At 41.3% G+C, this 18,879-nt stretch overlaps 1 protein-coding gene across 1 annotated transcript in view; it reads left to right on the top strand.

The window, feature by feature from the left end:
- Positions 1–18,324, top strand: part of LOC142100057 (calcium-activated chloride channel regulator 1-like) — a 77,373-nt gene extending 59,049 nt beyond the window's left edge. The window contains exons 12-14 of the mRNA XM_075184045.1: positions 4,444–4,605; positions 6,911–7,141; positions 17,654–18,324. Of these exons, the coding sequence (XP_075040146.1) occupies positions 4,444–4,605; positions 6,911–7,141; positions 17,654–18,102 (842 nt within the window). The 3' untranslated portion in view covers positions 18,103–18,324. The remainder of the gene's footprint in view (positions 1–4,443; positions 4,606–6,910; positions 7,142–17,653) is intronic.
- The last annotated feature ends 555 nt before the right edge of the window (positions 18,325–18,879 follow it).

The following is an 18,879-nucleotide window of genomic DNA, read 5'->3' as shown; positions in this document are numbered from 1 at the left end:
ATCTGAGCCTGCTATCCTTCACCAAGGGTTTGGTCAGCTTGCCTGCATACGCCTGCCAAGGAAGGGTCCATTGGGCATGTCTAAATTCTGGATGGTCCACCATCCCCAAGTCCCCTTGTATCAAAGTCAGGTTTACATCAGGTGTACTTACCGGCGACGATTCAGAAGCAGCGGTTGGTAACACATCTAAGACTTCTGGTGCTGGTCTGGAGATATGGCTGGGATTTAAGTGGAAAGCTCAAGTTTGGCTGTGAGTCACAGCGTTCGCATAGTTCCCATGGAGAAAAACATTTCCCAACACCACATCCACAGGGAGACCCTACCGTGTTCCCAAACCAGCCAAATTCCTGCCATAGGTATGTCCTTTAATTCCCCATCAATAGTAGAGATGCAAATTCTTCACTTAAAGAGTACACCTTGGGACCAAGCCAGAGTGAAACAAGGTGATAGATGCGACCGAATCCCTCAGCACTTTTGTCTTATCACCCATACAGCCTGGAGATGGGTACGCATATTGGCGGAGCTACCCTCCCTGCCCCCGCAATCGTCTCAAATTGATATGTTACTTCCTCAGCCTCTGGCGTGTCAGGGTAGTTGTCTGCCTCAACAGCGTACTCAAACACATGCTCACAGCAAGCCAACCATGGGGGACCAGCCCGAGGACCTAGAGCTGGCCCGTGACTGCTAGGACAGTACCTCTGAATGTGAACCAAATGACCACAGTGATAACATTTCCTCAGCCGTAATTCAACCGGATAGGATCAGATTGTTCCACTTAGTCGTTGCAGTTGTGGCATCTGGGCTCAATTCTCCCATCTGAACAGTTAGATTATGACCCAAATAACATGGCTAGTCTTCCTTTTTGATACCATGGACCACCATTATGTTCTCCAAAACTTGTAGATGTGTGTCAATGTCTGTTGTAATTTCAGTAAAGGTTGGCACATCCTGATATTCTAAACGAGGTTGACCTGTTGACAGTCTCCATTGGTTCTGGAGTCCTCTGTGATAATCGCACGGGAACATGTAGTGCTGCTTCCATTATGCAGGCCCTTTTCGTGATCCTTAGTGTTTGTTCCCAGGGCCTTAACTATAGCCTCCATCAGTTCAGCTTGCGTCATAAAGGATTGCCCTGAGTTTGAACTGCTCCCAGATGCATTCTCTGGGGCATCCACTGTATCTGACATTTCCTCCATTACCTCCTTAGATTGACCCGTCAAATGCTCTCACTGTCATTGAAGCTGCTTGGCTACCAACACATATTTTGTGTCACCTTCTGGACCGCAATTTCTCTGCCTTCAGAAATTTCCTGTAAGTGTCTTTTTTGCATCATTTTGTACTTCTGTTCTAGTCCAGTCATTTCTCCTGTGCTGTTCCTTATTGACATTGTTGGTTCTGAGTGTCTGCATAAGGTTGTGCACTAGTTGATCCCACTGTAGCTGCCGCCAAATGTAAGGACCATGCATCCTGGTGGATTCTTTGAAAATGACCTAGGCAAATTGTTGCAACCAATGTGTGGTTTATTCAGCAGATCAACCAAGTCAATGTACAGATACAAGGCAAAATAATTCCTTACAAGCCCAGCATATTCATGTTATGGAAGCACAGTTCCTAGTGGCCACGAAAACAAGATCTCGATTTACAACTGAAAGGCACAGGTTATCTTTCCCTTATTATTCCCATGTCTATGAAGCTAATGGGGGGCAGCGTATTAGAGCAGTAGCTAGCTTGTGACAGGTGGTATGATGATAGGACTACTCATCATCATCATCATCAACTTTTATTTATATAGCGCCAGCAAATTCCGTAGCGCTTTACAATTGGGAACAAACATTCATAAGACAATACTGGGTAATACATACAGACAGAGAGGTAAGAGAACCCTGCTCGAAAGCTTACAATCTATGGGACAATGGGAGTTAGAAACACAAGGGCATGTGCTACATCATATTGCACAATGGACCAGTTAGACTGCAAAGGTAAAAGTATTGAGTGTGCTGTGTGTGTGGCAATGTTGGTCAGAGGGTTGTTGTCTTGCATTAGCAGTGTAGAGGATGGTAATAGGGTAATCTAGGGAAATTAAGATGATGGTTGAGGAATATCATAACCTTGTCTGAAGAGGTGGGTTTTCAGTGAACGCTTGAAGGTTTGAAGACTAGAGGAAAGTCTTACTGTGCGTGGGAGGGAATTCCACAAAGTGGGTGCAGCCCGAAAAAAATCCTGTAACCGAGAATGGGAGGATGTGATGAGAGTGGAGGAGAGACGTAGATGATGTGCAGAACGGAGGTGTCGAGAATGGAGATATTTCGAGACAAGTGAGCAAATGTATGTCGGTGCAGTTTTGTTGATGGCCTTGTATGTTAGTAGAATAATTTTATATTGGATTCGTTGAAATACAGGCAGCCAATGTAGAGACTGACAGAGTGGCTCAGCAGAGGAATAACGGTTTGTAAAGAAAATCAATCTAGCCGCTGCATGCAAAATAGATTGTAGGGGTTTAAGTCTGACCTTGGGAGACCAGTAAGGAGGGAATTGCAATAGTCGATGCGGGAGATGATGAGTGCATGAATTAATGTTTTTGCGGTGTCTTGTGTCAGATATGTGCGTATTCTGGAAATGTTCTTTAGGTGTATGTAACATGATTTAGATATAGAGTTGCTGTGGGGAATCAACGACAGTTGTGAATCAAGGATTACACCTAGGCAACGAGCTTGAGGGGTGGGATTTATGGTCATGTTATCAACAGAAATAGAAATGTCAGGCAGGAAGCTTCTGTTTTTGGGTGGGAATATTATTAATTCAGTTTTTGAGAGATTGAGTTTGAGTTGGCGAGAAGACATCCAAGATGAAATGGCAGAAAGACAGTCAGTAACGCGAGACAACACAGATGGTGAAAGATCAGGAGAGGATAGATAAATTTGTGTATCATCCAAATAGAGATGATACTGAAATCCAAAGGTGCTTATTAGTTTTCCAAGAGAAGTGGTGTAGATAGAGAATAGCAGAGGACCTAGGACTGAGCCTTGTGGTACTCCAACTGATAAAGGAAGCGGAGCAGAGGTGGATCCAGAGAAATTAACACTGAAAGAGCGATTAGATAGGTAGGATGAGAACCAGGATAGGACAGTGCCTGGAGTATCCTCCCCCTGCTGACTGAGGTTCATTGGTTTCCTGGGGAGAGGGTGAGTAGGAGTCTGGGCCAAGGTACTATTATGTAATGACCTTGTTGGCCTGATGATTAAGTGGATGATATGGAGTTTGTTTACACTCATTGAGTAGCTCAGACCTCTTGTTCTGTCTTATTCCAAAGTTACTATTTCTTTAGGTGACATTTAAGAACAAATCTGTCTAACATATAACCAATAGCCTAAACTATGCATGGAATATAATAGCATATGTTAGCAAATGCATATGAACACAAATTACAATAGCTAACTCAACAAGAGGACAGTTCAGTATGCAAAAAGAGGCAATGAAATGCAAAAATCCTTGTGTATTATTTGCTCAAATCCAAACTTACAGCGTGGTTTCCGCAAAGACCTTCATAATTTTCAGCTCCAGGCCCATGTGGCTCTTAATCTTGCCCTGACTGTACATTGCCTAGGTTACAACAACCATTCCTTCCCCCGTCCGCCACTTTGTGCATAAGCGCCAAAAAGTTGCAGGTCTGAATTTAAGTAGTTGCATGCATTCATTTTCAGAGCACGCTAGTGGGAAAGCTGCTACATAATCTGAAATATGTCTCACTCTGAATCAGGCCAAATATATAAACAGTTTCATGTTTACTTTACATTGATTGATTATTGCTGATCTTACCAGTTGCATAACCTCAACTAGGAGATTCTTACGATGCAATAATGGTATTTAATACCTGAAAAGCTAAATAGAATCTATGACATAATCTTGTCCCAAGGTTTCAAGCACTGCCCTTGGCATGAAATGTGGTACATCGGTTGGGGTTGGAATATATTATTGTTTGTTTACATGCATAATTTTAAGGGTTAGTACACTAGAAACCCTGGCTAAATCACTGCCATTCCCCTTCCATTTGGGGGGTTGGAATAAAGGGTTAGATCCCATTAAAATACTTTCAAGATGGGGTGATGGAAGTCAGCTTCCACAGTTAAATAAACCAGAATTAGATTAGTACAGTTAGACCTTAATTCAGTCTTTAATGCACAGAGAGACAGTTCTGAGATCCCTTTTGGCTCCATACAAAATGTTAAAACAATGCTTAACTGTTTTTTTGTTTGTTTGTTTTTTTTAAAGTTCTAGTTCTTTGTTATCTTCAAATGAAGTGCTGAGTATTAAATGCATATTTCTTCACTATGTTATCCAATGCTTTCATTATGTTATGTGTCATGTATTATAAGCAATGAATTTGAAACCCTAATACAAACAGTTAAAAGTTAATATTTTCATCAATTTTTAATTGTTTATCAGGTCCTGATAATCTTAAGGATGATGGGATTTATTCAAAATACTTCATACAATTTTCAGCAAATGGAAGATATGGTTTAAAAGTACGTGTGGAAAGTAAGGGTAAAAGTCGCTTGGTACAGCCCAAAAATCGGGCCCTCTACATTCCAGGTTTTATAGTAAATGGTAAACAACCCTTTCCTTTCCATTATTACCTTTTAAAGTGATGATATCTTTTAAGCTGTGTATATGTTATAGTTAAAATAACTTTAAGGAATGTATAATTGTTATGTATGTAATGTGCATAAAATTTTGTATACAGCTTTCAATATTTTATTGTTGAAAAAAAATGTTTATACATTGATTAGCAGCCTTTGGTATCTTATTAGTACCTAAAAGTGACCACACACATGGTCAATTTGTCAACTATTTGTGACCAATTTAAATCTGATTGTGCAAGATTGCTGTGTGAATGGGGCTCCGCATTATCCCACTATCACAATGTGTTGTTTTTCACTGTACTACAAATAAAAGGCAACTCTGTTGACAATTCAGAAACGATATAAGGAGTGTGTGTGAGCTTACAATAATGGGGGTTTGTTAGAGTTTTAAGGTAGCTAAGATCTGTGGATGGCCAAACTAGGCAGATTTGACTGTTCAACAGTCATGCTAAATGGCTGATTCCCAATGGGTTTCCAAACGTGCTGTCAGTTGATGACCACATACATGTAGGAAAATAAAGATAATCAGATCGTCACAAGCTGTGCATTAGATAGTGAAAGGAACAGAGTCCCCAACAAAATAGGTCTGATCTAGAGGTGAATGTAAAAATGCTCCATTATTTATGAGCAAAGATGCAACTACACACATATACTTCCACGTCTGTATTTTGAGTTTCACACATCTTAACATATGTACAAGTTTAAATCTAGTGTATATGTAACACCCCCTCACACTCTCTATTATACAGAGGGTTAGTGGTGGTAAATGAACCAATGAGACTTCTCACACTTCTGGGTCGTTAGTGGTGCTTCCACCTGAGTCTTGATTGTGTTAATGGACTGGTTCATCCCACCAGGGATTGACTCAGGAATCCCCCGCCCCAAAACCAGATTGAATGTCATTTACATTCAGTAGCAGACACATGAAAACTAAGTTTCTATTATTCTAATTCCACCTTAATATTTTTATTGAATAATTATCTCTAATGTGGGGCAGTAACTTGAGGTCTTGTAAAAGAAAATATATAACAAACAATTGTGTGATAACACAGTTGGAATCATGCAATACTACTGAATACAATAGTAGCATTCAATAATAATACTATTAAGCAACAATACTCCGCAACACTTATACATGAGTTATTCTCCCCCCTAATATTATAAGGAGTTCATTAACAATGTACCTCATACAGTTCTAACAAAGAAATGGAATACCCTTCCCGCTCACTATACACCATACTTGCCAACTCTCCCGGAATATCCGGGAGACTCCCGCATTTCGCGAGAGTCTCCCGGACTCCCGGGAGAGTGTGGCAATCTCCCTGATTTTGTTCAAACGCCGCGATTCACCGGGAATCGCAGCATTTGGCCCCGCCCCCTGCTGTAAAATGACGCGATTTGCGCCATTACATCACGGGGCGGGGCTAAAATGACGCAATTTCTGGAGCCCCGCCCCCTACACGCCCACCTCCCTCCCGTAGCTCCCGGGAAGCCATCTGAAAAAGTTGGCAAGTATGCTATACACCCCACGGCATTTACACTTCACACACCCCCAATCACACCATAAACTTTAGTAATAATGATAATAACACAGCTCAATTTGTCCTTTTCCATTGGTGCACATATAGAACTGTTGGTTGCAATGGTAACTGAAGTGACAAGTTGTCCCTTAGGCAGGATGCTTTAAGTAATAAAATAAATATTCTAGAAACTCTCTCTCTGTGTGCTACTGTTGGCTGTCTGTGATCCTTGTATTAAACAACAGATTGCATCCAATTTAACTGTGCCACACTCTTGGTGTGTGTAAAATGTGATAGAAGCAAACTTATTTGTATCCATAGCTTTTTGTGGTCCTCTCAGTCTTTAATATCCTCTAACACTTTGACTAGCCATGGACTCTCCCTCTCTTCTGGTATGATTAATTTCCTTTCTTTAGAGTTCTCTCACATATATCCAATCTCATATCTGTTCACTTCCTCAGCCTTCCTGTCAGAGTCACTCCTCTAACCATTAACTGTCTTCCTTAACTCTGGCAGTTCTGATTAGCAGACTCAACTCTTGCTGCTGGGAGACAGAAGACTGGCAGATATGCATATTTATAAATGTATTACTAGATTTATCAGTAATTCCAGCCACTGTATCCTGGGTTACATATAGATGTGTCCAGAATAAATGTCCATGTTTCATTTAAACAAATTAAATGTCAAATCCTTTATAAGTTTACCTATACCTTATAAAATAATTCACTATAATTTTTAATCTGTTCGTAGGCAATATTAACATGAACCCTCCACGTCCTGAAATTAAGTATGATGATCTTAACTTGGGAGAATTCAGTAGAACAGCTTCAGGTGGTTCTTTTGTGGTATCTGGTATTCCTGCAGGTGTTCGACCAGACATCTATAAACCAGAGAAAATAACTGATTTACAAGCAGAGATAAATAATGATAACATAGTGTTATCCTGGACAGCAACTGGTGATGATCTGGACCAAGGAAGTGGTGAGTAAGCCTGTGTATATCAGTCATAATCTTCCTTCTTGCAATCTGTAACACCATGCAATCTGTGGGATTGTCTTGGAGTACCCTCTAGGCTGTCTTGAAACGGATAGATTTGCAGTGTTCCTATCACCTTCTTTTTTTTTAATGAACAATTGGATGGAATTGTATTAGATGATTGTTCTGAATAATGTAATTGTTTTTATTTGTATTTTTATTTTTTTATTTTCTTCCACACTGAGCATCGACATGGGTCGTCGGAGCTCATCCCAGCAAAAACCCGGGTTTTTTAGACAGTGTGAATGGGGAATAGGACTATGAGAACCACATAATAGAGTTCATATACAGGGCCTGACTTAGAGTTAAATATAAAATGGCAACGTTTACAAAAACACAGTCTTCTGCACACTTATTTTTCTGCGGCTGGATATTGAGTTGCACGTATCTTAAGAAATATTATTTTTTAAATTGTTGAATGTTTAGAGTCAAGTAAATTACAATATCCAAGGCGCACAGATTTGCTGCTGAAAGATCATGTCGTACAAAATGTACTGGTTTTATTTTACTTGGTAGCTAAAGCAATAGATCAGGGTGAATCAGTGGATAGAGCTGATCTAGATTAAGCCAAGTTAAAGCGTTAATAACCAGTGGAGCAGAAAAGAATTCATTTCATCCTTCTTCTGCTTATTGTCTTCATTAGTTATGTTACTTGGGATCTACAAGGGAAGGTATGCCTTTTTTTGCAGATGATACAAAGACTTGAAGAATGAACTTAAATATTGGAAAGTTATATTAAATACACTCAAATGTAAAAATTATGCCATACTTACTAACTTTGAATAGTTGGTTTCCGGGAGACTGTCATGGAAGGTGGGCGTGATGGGGGCGGGGCTCCAAAATGCTCGTCATTTTGGACCCACCCCCATGAAGTCATGATGCAAAAAGCGTAATTTGACAGCGGGGCCAAACGCTGCGATTCACCGGGAATCGCGGCGTTTGGGAGCTAATTTTGCCCACTTCACTAGGAAGTGGGGCATTTCCTAGTGAAGTAGGCAGTTCCGGGAGATTGCCACACTCGCCCGGGAGTCCGGGAGACTCTCGCAAAATGCGGGAGTCTCCCGGACATTCCGGGAGAGTTGGCAAGTATGAATTATGCATGTGGTGAACAGAAAGCAGAATATAGAATAAATAATGATATAGTGGCCACAACAGAGGAAAGGAACCTTGGACTTATGGATTCCGATGATATGAAGGTAAGCAAACAGTGTAATCAAGTATTAGGAAAAGCCAGTAATTTAGTTGTTTGCATAGGAACAGGTATAGTAGCAGTAAGATTGAGGTTATTTTTCCACACATAGGTTATTGGAAAGACCTAATCTTGATGACTGTGTACAGTTCTGGAGGCTATGAGCCTGATTCACTTCGGCCATAAGTCCATTTGCGTGGCGTATAGTGCATTAAATTGTTGTGCGCATACGCCAGAACAGGACTTAAGCCAATGAATTTATGAGTCTATGATTTGAATGTTTGGATGAGTGTAGAAAGGGGCTGACGGATGTAAGCAATGTACAGTAAGGGGGTGCCAGCACAGATGTGGCTGATTCAAGTTATGGTTTCTCTTAATCATGTGTCTTTTTCGTTGTATGATTTGCACTAGCAACAGGACAGGTATAAGTGCCAAGTGATAGTGATGGCTGTCATGACATGTGCATGCCACTAGATAGCACAGTACATGTGTTTGCAAGTAAGAGAAACTATAAAAATGTATTTTATTTACAGTATGCATTAAGAACATCCTGATTTATATATTTCATGTAAAAAAATATATTTTAAAACGCATGTAATAGGATGGACCGTCTATGCCACGCTTGGCATCTGTTGTTGCTGGAAATTGGCTGTGCTTGCTTTGCCAGAGCCCCCTTTTGTTATTATGAATACGCCCCTCCTGCCACAGTAGGAGGAGCCTGCTGCCACCACTGGACTCCTTTATGGCGTCTAGAACCACGTTGCTTCTGGATAACTGTCGCTGCTGGTGTACCCCCATGCTGGTACACTTGGGCTGGTACCCCTGACCGCTTATTATGGATCAGGGTGCTGTGGATGGATGCCCCCTGGCCTATCACACTGGCCAGAGCTGTTGGGTAGCGGCAGAGTGGTGTTACTGGAGAGCTGGGTCCAAACCTCAGAAACAGCAGGAGGATGGATTAGATTTAGGATCTAATCTGTACTTCACATGATTAAAGCAATATTGAAGAAGTTGTCAAGCAGGGTCTTGAAGCAAAGAGTGATGTTTGTTTCGCTCAAGTGTCCTGACAAGGACTGTTCCACTGATTAAAGTTATCAGTGGTTAGGTCAGATGGAACATCAGAATCATACATTTCAGTTTACAAGGGCTTTCTTTTTATACAGTTTTAGACACAGCGTCACAGGCTACATTTAGAATCAGGATGCAATTTGCTTACACAAACATGGATTTACATGCAATGCAAAGCTAACAATATTTACGCTTATCTGTGATATCCTAAAATCTTGCTGTGATTTCCTGCATCTTACAGTGGACATCTGACATCAAGTCTAATTACCCCTTCCTTTCCCTTAAGGGGTATTGGACACTCACATCAAAAAGTCTAATCAACATGTGATTAACAGGGGTGCTTTCTGCCAACAGTTGCAGAATATACATTTCCTTCAAAGAAAAGAATTCCCCAAGAAAAGTTGCAAAACCCCAAACAAGGCATCTTCTTACATCAAGATATACAAAAGACTTTCTAAACAAAGGCTTATTGTATAAGATATATACATCAGAAATAATGCATTTCCTCTAGCAAGGTTAAAAAAGAAAAAACAAATATTCTCCCCTGGTCTCTGAAATAAAGATTTCCTATATCAAAATATATACAATATCAAAAAAAAGTGCATTTGCAAATATATAAATATTTAGACAATTATCTATATATGAATAATAACATCAGACAAGCAAAGTCATGTAGGCACAGTTAACTAGTTTTTTTTTACAGTTATAGGTGAAAGAGAGTTTGAGGGACGGAGGGAAGGCTGCGATGGAATAGGGGTGTTGAGTTACCAACATGAGGGGAGGTAGGGAGGAATAACCGAAGAGTTACTAGCAGAACTCGATGTGCATGGGACTGCTTAAATAATGGGGAGGGAAACCTCAGATTATGCCATAAGTCCCACACATTTTACAGAACAATTTAGATGAGTTATTAATGATGCAAGTCCTATTTTCCATATGATATGTTTGCAGAGTCTGTAAAGGGCCAAATGATAAAAAAAAGGGCATGGGGCTTTCCAATCGGCCACTAGGTTGCAAGTAGAGGCAAAGGTTAAATGCCAAATTATCTTTTTATGCTGGTGGGAAACTAAAAGGACAATGGGCCGGGTGAAAAAAAAAATTGGGGATAAGGGGACGTCAACCTGCAGATATGTGAATAAAATCTATGAATTCTTTCCAGAACACCAATAGTTTGGGACATTTCCACTAGATGTGCAAAAAGGATCCAGGCAAAAAGCAACCTCTCCAGCAATACCTGAAGTAGTAGGGGTAGAGTGCAATTTTCTTGGGGACATAGTGCCACTGGAATAGAAGTTTGCAGCATAATATATAAAGCTGTAACTGTGTTGACCCTGATTTGTGACCACTTCTGTCCTTTAGCAAGAACTGATTCCCATTTTAGTTCATGAGGATCCTTCATTGAGGTGTGCATATTGTAGAAATTAGGACTTTAGCGAAGGTGCAACAGATGCATATGGTTCCAAACATAGAGAGTGTGCTACTGTACATCATTAATTTAACTGAATGGTAAAAGCGTCTAAACTGTAATAATTGGTAGAAATTTTTAGAAGGGATGGCAAATTTCTCCTGTAGCTCTGGAAAGGGAAAACATTTGGGCATGTGCATTTTGTCCAGGTGGAAAATAAGGACTGCTCTAGTGTGCTACTATTGGCAAATGGAAGAGTGTGAGAGGGTGAAGTTTACAGGCATAGTCCCAAATCAATAGGAATATGACAAGATGTATTTTCACAATTGGAAGATGCTGGGAGCAAGAAAAGAGAGTGCTGGGTCCTTGATGTTTTTGGCTTCAAAGCAAGTCACATCTTAGAGGAAGGTGGAGCATTCTGGACTAATTGTGTAGCCTGGTAATATTTTTTGAAATCCAAGATATCCAAAACCCCCTCCTTGGGTCAAAGATTGCAGTGCACAAAGCTTTATTTGGGCGTACATTTTGCCCATACACAACAGAGGTATAATGGATGGGTAGAGTTTGAAAAAAATAAAATAAAGTTAGTTGGAACACTCATTTTCACAAAATAATTTAGGAGTATCCAAGAAATTATTTGTTTTTTTTCCAGGAATTGAGGTCAGATCTAATCTTGGTTAGCAAGAAAGGATAATTAGTTTGATAGTTGGTGATGTTGTTTGGTAATAAATACTCATAGGTAGCAGAATATAAAATTCTAGCACTTTCACTTCTATAGGGTTAATTTTATAACCCGAGAAAGTACCAGAAGACTCTATATTTGCAAAATGCGTGTTAAGGATGCTTTTGGTTTGGCGACAGAAGGACATTGTTCGCACACAGGTCAATTTTATGCTCACACTGCCTGGAGTTAATTCCGGAAATATTGTGATTTGACCTAATTCTGATGGCTAGACCCTCCATAATTGGGAAAATTATCAGAAACAAGAGGGGCAGCCCTGTCTCGAGCCATTGGAGATTGCAGAGGCTGTGGATGTTGTGCCATTCACTGTAATGTCGCTGATGAATTAGCGGTACAGGTTGGAGACCCGATTTAGGAAAATCCCTGAGAAGCCCATTGAACATAAGGTGGGAAACATGAATGGGCTTTTGGATAACCACAACATTAGCTCTGGTTGTGACAGAGCCACAATTTATCCCCACTAGGATGACGTTAAACAAACCACAATGTTAGAGAATTTCTTTTAGAATGGAGGTATGAAACCAGGTGGTCAGGTGCTGAGGCCACATAAGAGATTTAATTGCTTTCAATTCTTGTAGTGCTTCCTCTCTAGTGATATCAGTATTTAAGGTGGGATGGCTCTCACACAAAAGTTTAGGTTTGAGGAGATGTAAGAGTCTAAGTGCTACTTCATTTGTCTGGTGACAGGAGAGATTTAGGCAATTGTATAACAGGTTGCAGTACTCATGAACTCATTGACTATTTTACATGAGTTGTAAGTGATAAAGTCCTGTTGGGTTTGATATTTATCAGTTTCTGGGATGTTTTTTGTGAAATATATTGACTAGAATTCAATTAGCCTTGCCAGCTTTATCATAGCAGTGATGTTGAAGCTTTTTAAGGGTAATGGCTGCTATCTTTGAAAGTGATGTACTAAGTTGGCATTAGTTTGAGATAGAAGAGTGGCAAAGAGGTGCGGCTTACGCTGGGAGATAAGACATCCAGTTACAGTCTGGGGGTTGTCAATGTCTGTACTGACCATGGTGAACTTACTGGTTAGTTGTGTTTGTCTGAATGCGTGATTACAATTCTCCATTCACATCGCCGTTTGGTTTCTGTATAGGACCATGCTGGTAACTTGGTCTACATAAGAGAATGGCCACATTGTATGTAGCCTGTGACCAAGCAAAATTGTCTTTTGTATTGTTATGTGTACCTCAATTTGTGGAAATGCAGCTACATTTACACCAAAGTGCGCAGGTTTATGGAGCAATATGGTAGTGATTGTGCAAAAGACTGCATATGCCAGTGGGAGGGAATGGGTGCGTGAAAGCGATACATGCAATACATATATTACCAAAGTTCTCTCACTCGCATACATATTTAATTTAAACCATATTCAGAGAAAAATTAAAATGCATAACAGCTGATAACATAACCATAAAGCTTTACCTTAACTTTAACACTAGTGCTATGTAATAACAAAACACACGACTTGTTGGCAATTTAACTTTGTTTATTGCATTAACCCTGCACTGATATGGTGAAGGGAGAACACTGTACTCAGCCTTGGCTACTGATTAATACTAATCAGGATGTCCCATCACGAATCCAATCCTCGGGACATCCTTATTTATCCACCATTTTAAATAAGCGCACCATTGTAGTGTATCCTTAAACTGGGATAATAATCCCCAGGCATTGTGGAACCCAAACCCTTCCGGGCTAATTGCAATGCACCGCAAGCCAGCCCAAAGGGGCTGTACTTGCACTGAACCTAAGTCGACTGATTGAAGTGAATGGGTTCCAAACCCCGGACTACCATCCATGTGCACTTTACCAACCTTGCTTATCGCCTCTACAGTGATCTCCAAAAGTTGCACCAGCCTCAGGACTCCAGTCCCTGCATCGATCCCACGCACCAGATGGCTCTTCATACCTCCAGGGCTAGACCAGCACACCTGTACCATACCACGAGCTTACACATACAGTGGCTCAAAATACCTCTGAGGCTAGAACAGCTCACCTGTACCATACCTCCGCCTGCACACCAAGTGGCCCTTTACCTCCGGGACTAGACCAGCACAGCTGTACCATACCTGGGATGCACACTATGTGGCCAATCCTACTTCCAGCCTAGACTAGCACACCCATACCAGTTACCAGAACTAATGCACTTATAATCACACAGCCTTGGGCTATTACCATAACCTGGGCAAGGAGAATACCAGATCCATCATTCGGGAATGGGTGGGAGGGATGCTTGTCTGGATCCCAAGAGCATTGCTTGACTCCTCTTTGCTCTTATATAGTCTATCCCTTTGATCAGGCCCGGGGCTCCCATTAGGCAACCTTAGGCAATTGCCTAGGGCGCCGGGTCCTGCAGGGCGCCGCTGCCGCTGACTAGATTGAAAATCTAGTCAGCGGAGAGATGTGGGATAGAGGTGCAGCGGCGGCGCGGTGCCGCCGCTGTTTTTTAAATGTCCGCCGCCGCCGCTGTCAGATGCGCCCGGGCTGCACACCTGATCACTGACGTCAGTGATCAGGTGACATATGTTTACCCGGCGCCGCCTGCTCTGCCCCTGTCTGTCAGGAGTAAAGTTTACCCAGCGCCCCCCTCTCTTCCCAGCATGCACAGGCTGCTCCACCCCTCTCCTTTTTCTGGAAAGAAGCTGAGGAGCGGTGGGCAGCCATTAAGGAAGAGCCTCCCTGCATCCGATCATCAAAAACGGTAAGTATATTTATTTATTTCTTTTTTGGGTATTATAAATTGTTTGGTTTTTTTTAGATGAGAACCCAGGGTGGAGAGGGGGGGGGGGGGGGCGCTAGGCTGAAAGTTTGCCTAGGGCGCCTACAGACCTTGCACCGGCCCTGCCTTTGATACTGCCCCCTCTATGACCTGTACATAGACATTACCACCTCTGTGCTTTGCTAAGCCTTAGTGAGGCTGAATAATTATGTACACAAACCCCATCTTTTAATATCCCTCAGGTTCAATCCATCAGTTCAACATTTAGGAAGAAAATCTAAAAAACTTTATTTAATAAAAGGGTGGTCCAATGTTTTAGGAGGTTTGACTTCGATGTGATATTTATACATTGCACAGTGTGCCTTTTCATATTTTTACACTTCTCTGCAAACATAGATGCATTTATAGCTTGTGAAGGCTTATTTTGAGACAGAGTAGGTGTGAGTTGGTGAGCAGGAACATGTGGGCAAAACCAAGGCTATTGGAGCTGAACATTGTATGCACTTTGTAAATGGGCCTCCTGATTTTATGTGCGTCGGGATGGGGATCTTGTGGACCCAAGGGTGAATGAAGAGTATACATTGTTACTAAACTTTAGAATTTGTCAGCAAATCTACCAATTGCTGTTTTGCAAAGACAACAAGACTGATACAAATGTATGCATTCATTTCAGCGTTCATTGACAGATAGTCTGCCTCAGTGGAGAAAACATTATTATTACATTTCTGTTTAATTGAAAGGGATACTGTTGACTTCAGTATAAGTGAACTATTATTATGAAGTCCTCCTAGTATTATATGGGAGGCACAATGGTGACCATTGCTATGTCACTGCACTAGGGCCATTGTCTTGATTCATACCAGGGCCTTATATGTGTGTGGAGGATTTTTAATTGGCTGCTGGTATAAATGGATACGAGTGTGTGTGCCTGTGTGGTAGAAGATTTATCCTGTAAGCGCCCATGGGGCAGGGACCAGTGTCGGACTGGGGCATGAAGGGCCCACCGGGAATGCAACACTAGGGGCCCACCAGAGGTGGTGTGGTCAGCCATCATAGAGGCGGGACCAGACACTAGAGGGGGAGCGGTCAGCCCACAAAGGACAGCTAGCACCTTAGTGTAGTATATAAAGAATGCAGTGTGTGTATAAAGAATACACAGTCTTGACCTGCCTCTTAGATTGGGCAGAACAGTCACCAAAAATCAGGATTGTCCCACTAGACCATGTTTGGCTAACCTGTGGCACTCCAGGTGTTTTGAAACTACAAGTCCCAGCATGCTTTGCCAATATATAGCAGCTTATTGCTGGAAGGGTATGCTGGGACTTGTAGTTTCACAACACCTGGAGTACCACAGGTTAGCCAAGCCTACACTAGACTCAGAACATTTGACAGACTGTCCTACCTGTTGTTGTCACTTTTACCACCTGTGGCTGCTGGTTTCTTTAGTTGCGGCTTGTCTGCATCCTGGAATGTTGAGGGCCCTATTTGGAAAAAATAATTGGTACATTTAGAAACGCCAACCATCCCTGCCATTAAATCAACAGCACCCACATTTAATAATTAGGCCTCTCTCCAGCCTCAACATTAAAGTAATAGCACTCACATTTGATAAATAGATCTATTTCCGTCCAACCAACCCCAACATTAAATTAATAGTATTCCCATTTAATAAATAAACCTATTACCCTCCCTCCAAACGGCCCCAGCAATAAATCAATAGCATTTACGTTTAATACAGCCATTTCCCACTACCATTCCTAGCATTAAATAATTAATATTCACATTTAATAGATAGCCCCCCTCCCCACACTCAGCCTCCTCCCCACACTCAGCCCCACATTCAACTATAGACCCAAACCAACTCAGCATTTAGTGTTCTCTGTGCAGCTATAGTACTCTCAATTCACACTATATATACATATATATTCTTTATTGTTTCCCAGGAGTTGTGGTGTTTTTAACAGTGTATAGAACCAAAGCAGGGGAACTCTCTTGCTAAGCCTTGTGACAATACTGTTTGGCTAAACCATCTACAGAATTTTACAATGATAATGTTTCCGTGATGTATAAAACAAAAGTTTTTCATTAATTGTGTACACTGGTATTTTCACATCCAGGCAAACATCTGAATAATGAAAACTTAAGTTTATTTAACACAACGGAGCTATAGTACTTTTTATTAAAAGGTTAAACAATTATACCATAACAACTGAATACGTTATAATTATCAGTCTCTCTTTAGCCAACCCCTGGGCACAGTCCTGTGGTTACTAGCATTCTCCCCCTCTTACAGCCAGCAAGGCAGTCCTGCTCCAATGACAGCCTGTTTTTGGGGCACACGCTTATACAAGGCTCACAGGCAATGAGGAAAAAGATATCTGGTCCTTGCAGCCTCTGCATCTTGTTGGTACAGCATGAGTCGTAACCTCTTGCTAGTACTGGTTAACCTGGATCCCCCTCCTGTGGAGGCTTCTGGGTCAGGTTGGGCACTCCCAATTCTGGCTCCTCGATTGGCAGGGAGTGAGGTGCTACGCATTACTTCTGGACCTCACATTGGTTGTTGCTCCACAAATTCTGAATGTAATAGACTCCCACAATAAATGTCAACAAAGGAGTCTAATCACTGCTGATTTTACTTAACCCTTTATAGCTTTTTCCTAAGATCCAGAGCATTGTACACACTTATGGTGAATGCTAGTCAGCTATCTGTGTGCAATTTAACAGTACCTGCAGATTGCAGTACAAAGAGGGGGAAAAAAAAGAGGTGAAAAGTAACCCTCATTCACTGTGGGAAACGAGTAGTAATAGTAACCCCTCTTTTTGCCACTTACCTTACCTTGAAAAGCTCCGGCATCCTGCTCCTCTGGGCGGCGCGGCTAGTGACAAGAAGACAGCCGCGGTAGAAACTCCGTCCTCCTCCCCTGCTGAAGTTCACAAAACACTACCGCGCAGGCGCAGAGAGCCAAGGCACGGCTCTCTGCGCCTGCGCGGTAGTGTGTTTCTTACACAGACGACCGTCTACGAGGTGCTCCCTGCAAGCTCCGCCCCAATGTCGGAGGGGGCGGGGCTTAATCGCGGCTGGGCCTACCGGTCTACAGCCCGGCTGGCCGGCAGGCCAGTCCGAGGCTGGCAGGGACTGATGGGAATGACTAAATATTCTCTGTGCAGTATTGCAAATATACTGGTTAACTATAAATAAACAATAATAATAGTTCTATTACAGTTGTATTATATTAAGAATTCACATAAAAAGGTTTTTGCATAAGATTTTATGATGTTTGTATAGTTGAGGGGGTAAATGATATATTTTACTTCTTAATCTACAGCTTCAAGCTACGACTTAAGAATGGGCAACAAACACATTGACCTGCGAAACAACTTTCAGGGATCAACTCCAATCAATATCTCGAGACTCACTCCACTGCCTGCTGGATCCAGAGAAACGTTTTCATTTAAACCACAAAATATTGTTATTGAAGATGGCACTATCCTTTATTTTGCTATAATTGCTATTGATAAAGTGGCCCAGAAATCAGATGTATCAAACATAGCCCAGGCAGCTCTTGTGATTCCTCCCACACCAGCTCCAACATCTCCACCAACCACAACTGTCCCACCTAAAACAAATCTCCCTGCAAATGACGGTGTGATAAATATAACAGGACTGACACTAATAGTGTGTTTATCTGTTATTGCTATCTGTATTATTATAAGTATTACTATCTGCATTGTAAGTTGCTGTAAGAAGAGTAAGCAACCAAAAACAAGAGTATAAAAAAAAAAATCTAAATGCTACCCAAATTGGTATATTAAAAATGGCGTACAGAATCTAATTTGGGCAGAGCCAACTTTATTTTATGTTTCATGTCATTGTATGTAATTTGTTTGTGTCAGGATCATCTCATTGTATAGTGATGCATAATATGTCAGCACTTTATAAATACAGGATAATAATACTTAAAATAATAATCCTATAATTGATATACAATAATTGAAATGAAGTGAAAACTCTGGTTGTTTTATGAGATATTATGCAAGAATATGTTGGTTAATAAATTGATTTTTCTTCTTTCATCCTCTGTGACTGTCTGTACTGTATTTCCTCTTCATTATGATTAAAGTGCTGTATATCTATCTATGCCTGATTTTTCCATGGAATACAGACAAAGTGGCATTGCTTGTCTGCCTCTTGCTGTGTCACGTTCACATATAAGACTAAGTGACTTAGAGAAACTAATGTGACATGCTTCTGCACATATATACAGGTGAGGGCTGGCACATTATAGCCCGGGGAACAAGACTCAACTCAGCAGCCTATTAAGAACATTTTAAAGGGAAAAAATGCAGATGACCCAATGACCCAGACCAGGGCCATCTTAACAACATTATGGGTCCCCGGGCAAAGCAGTGCACCGGGGCCTCTAGATATAGATATATAGATGTAAACAGATACAGATATAGATATAGGTATATAGAGATAGAGATAGATAGATGTACTTGCTCAGTGACCCTTGTAGGTTTTTTTTGCAGGTTTTTTTCTTTTGCAGGATTA

Source organism: Mixophyes fleayi, chromosome 8 (genome assembly GCF_038048845.1).
Source record: "Mixophyes fleayi isolate aMixFle1 chromosome 8, aMixFle1.hap1, whole genome shotgun sequence".
Lineage (NCBI taxonomy): Eukaryota > Metazoa > Chordata > Amphibia > Anura > Limnodynastidae > Mixophyes > Mixophyes fleayi.
The sequence above is the reverse complement of the archived record's forward strand: the minus strand, read 5'-3'. Positions and strand labels throughout refer to the sequence as shown.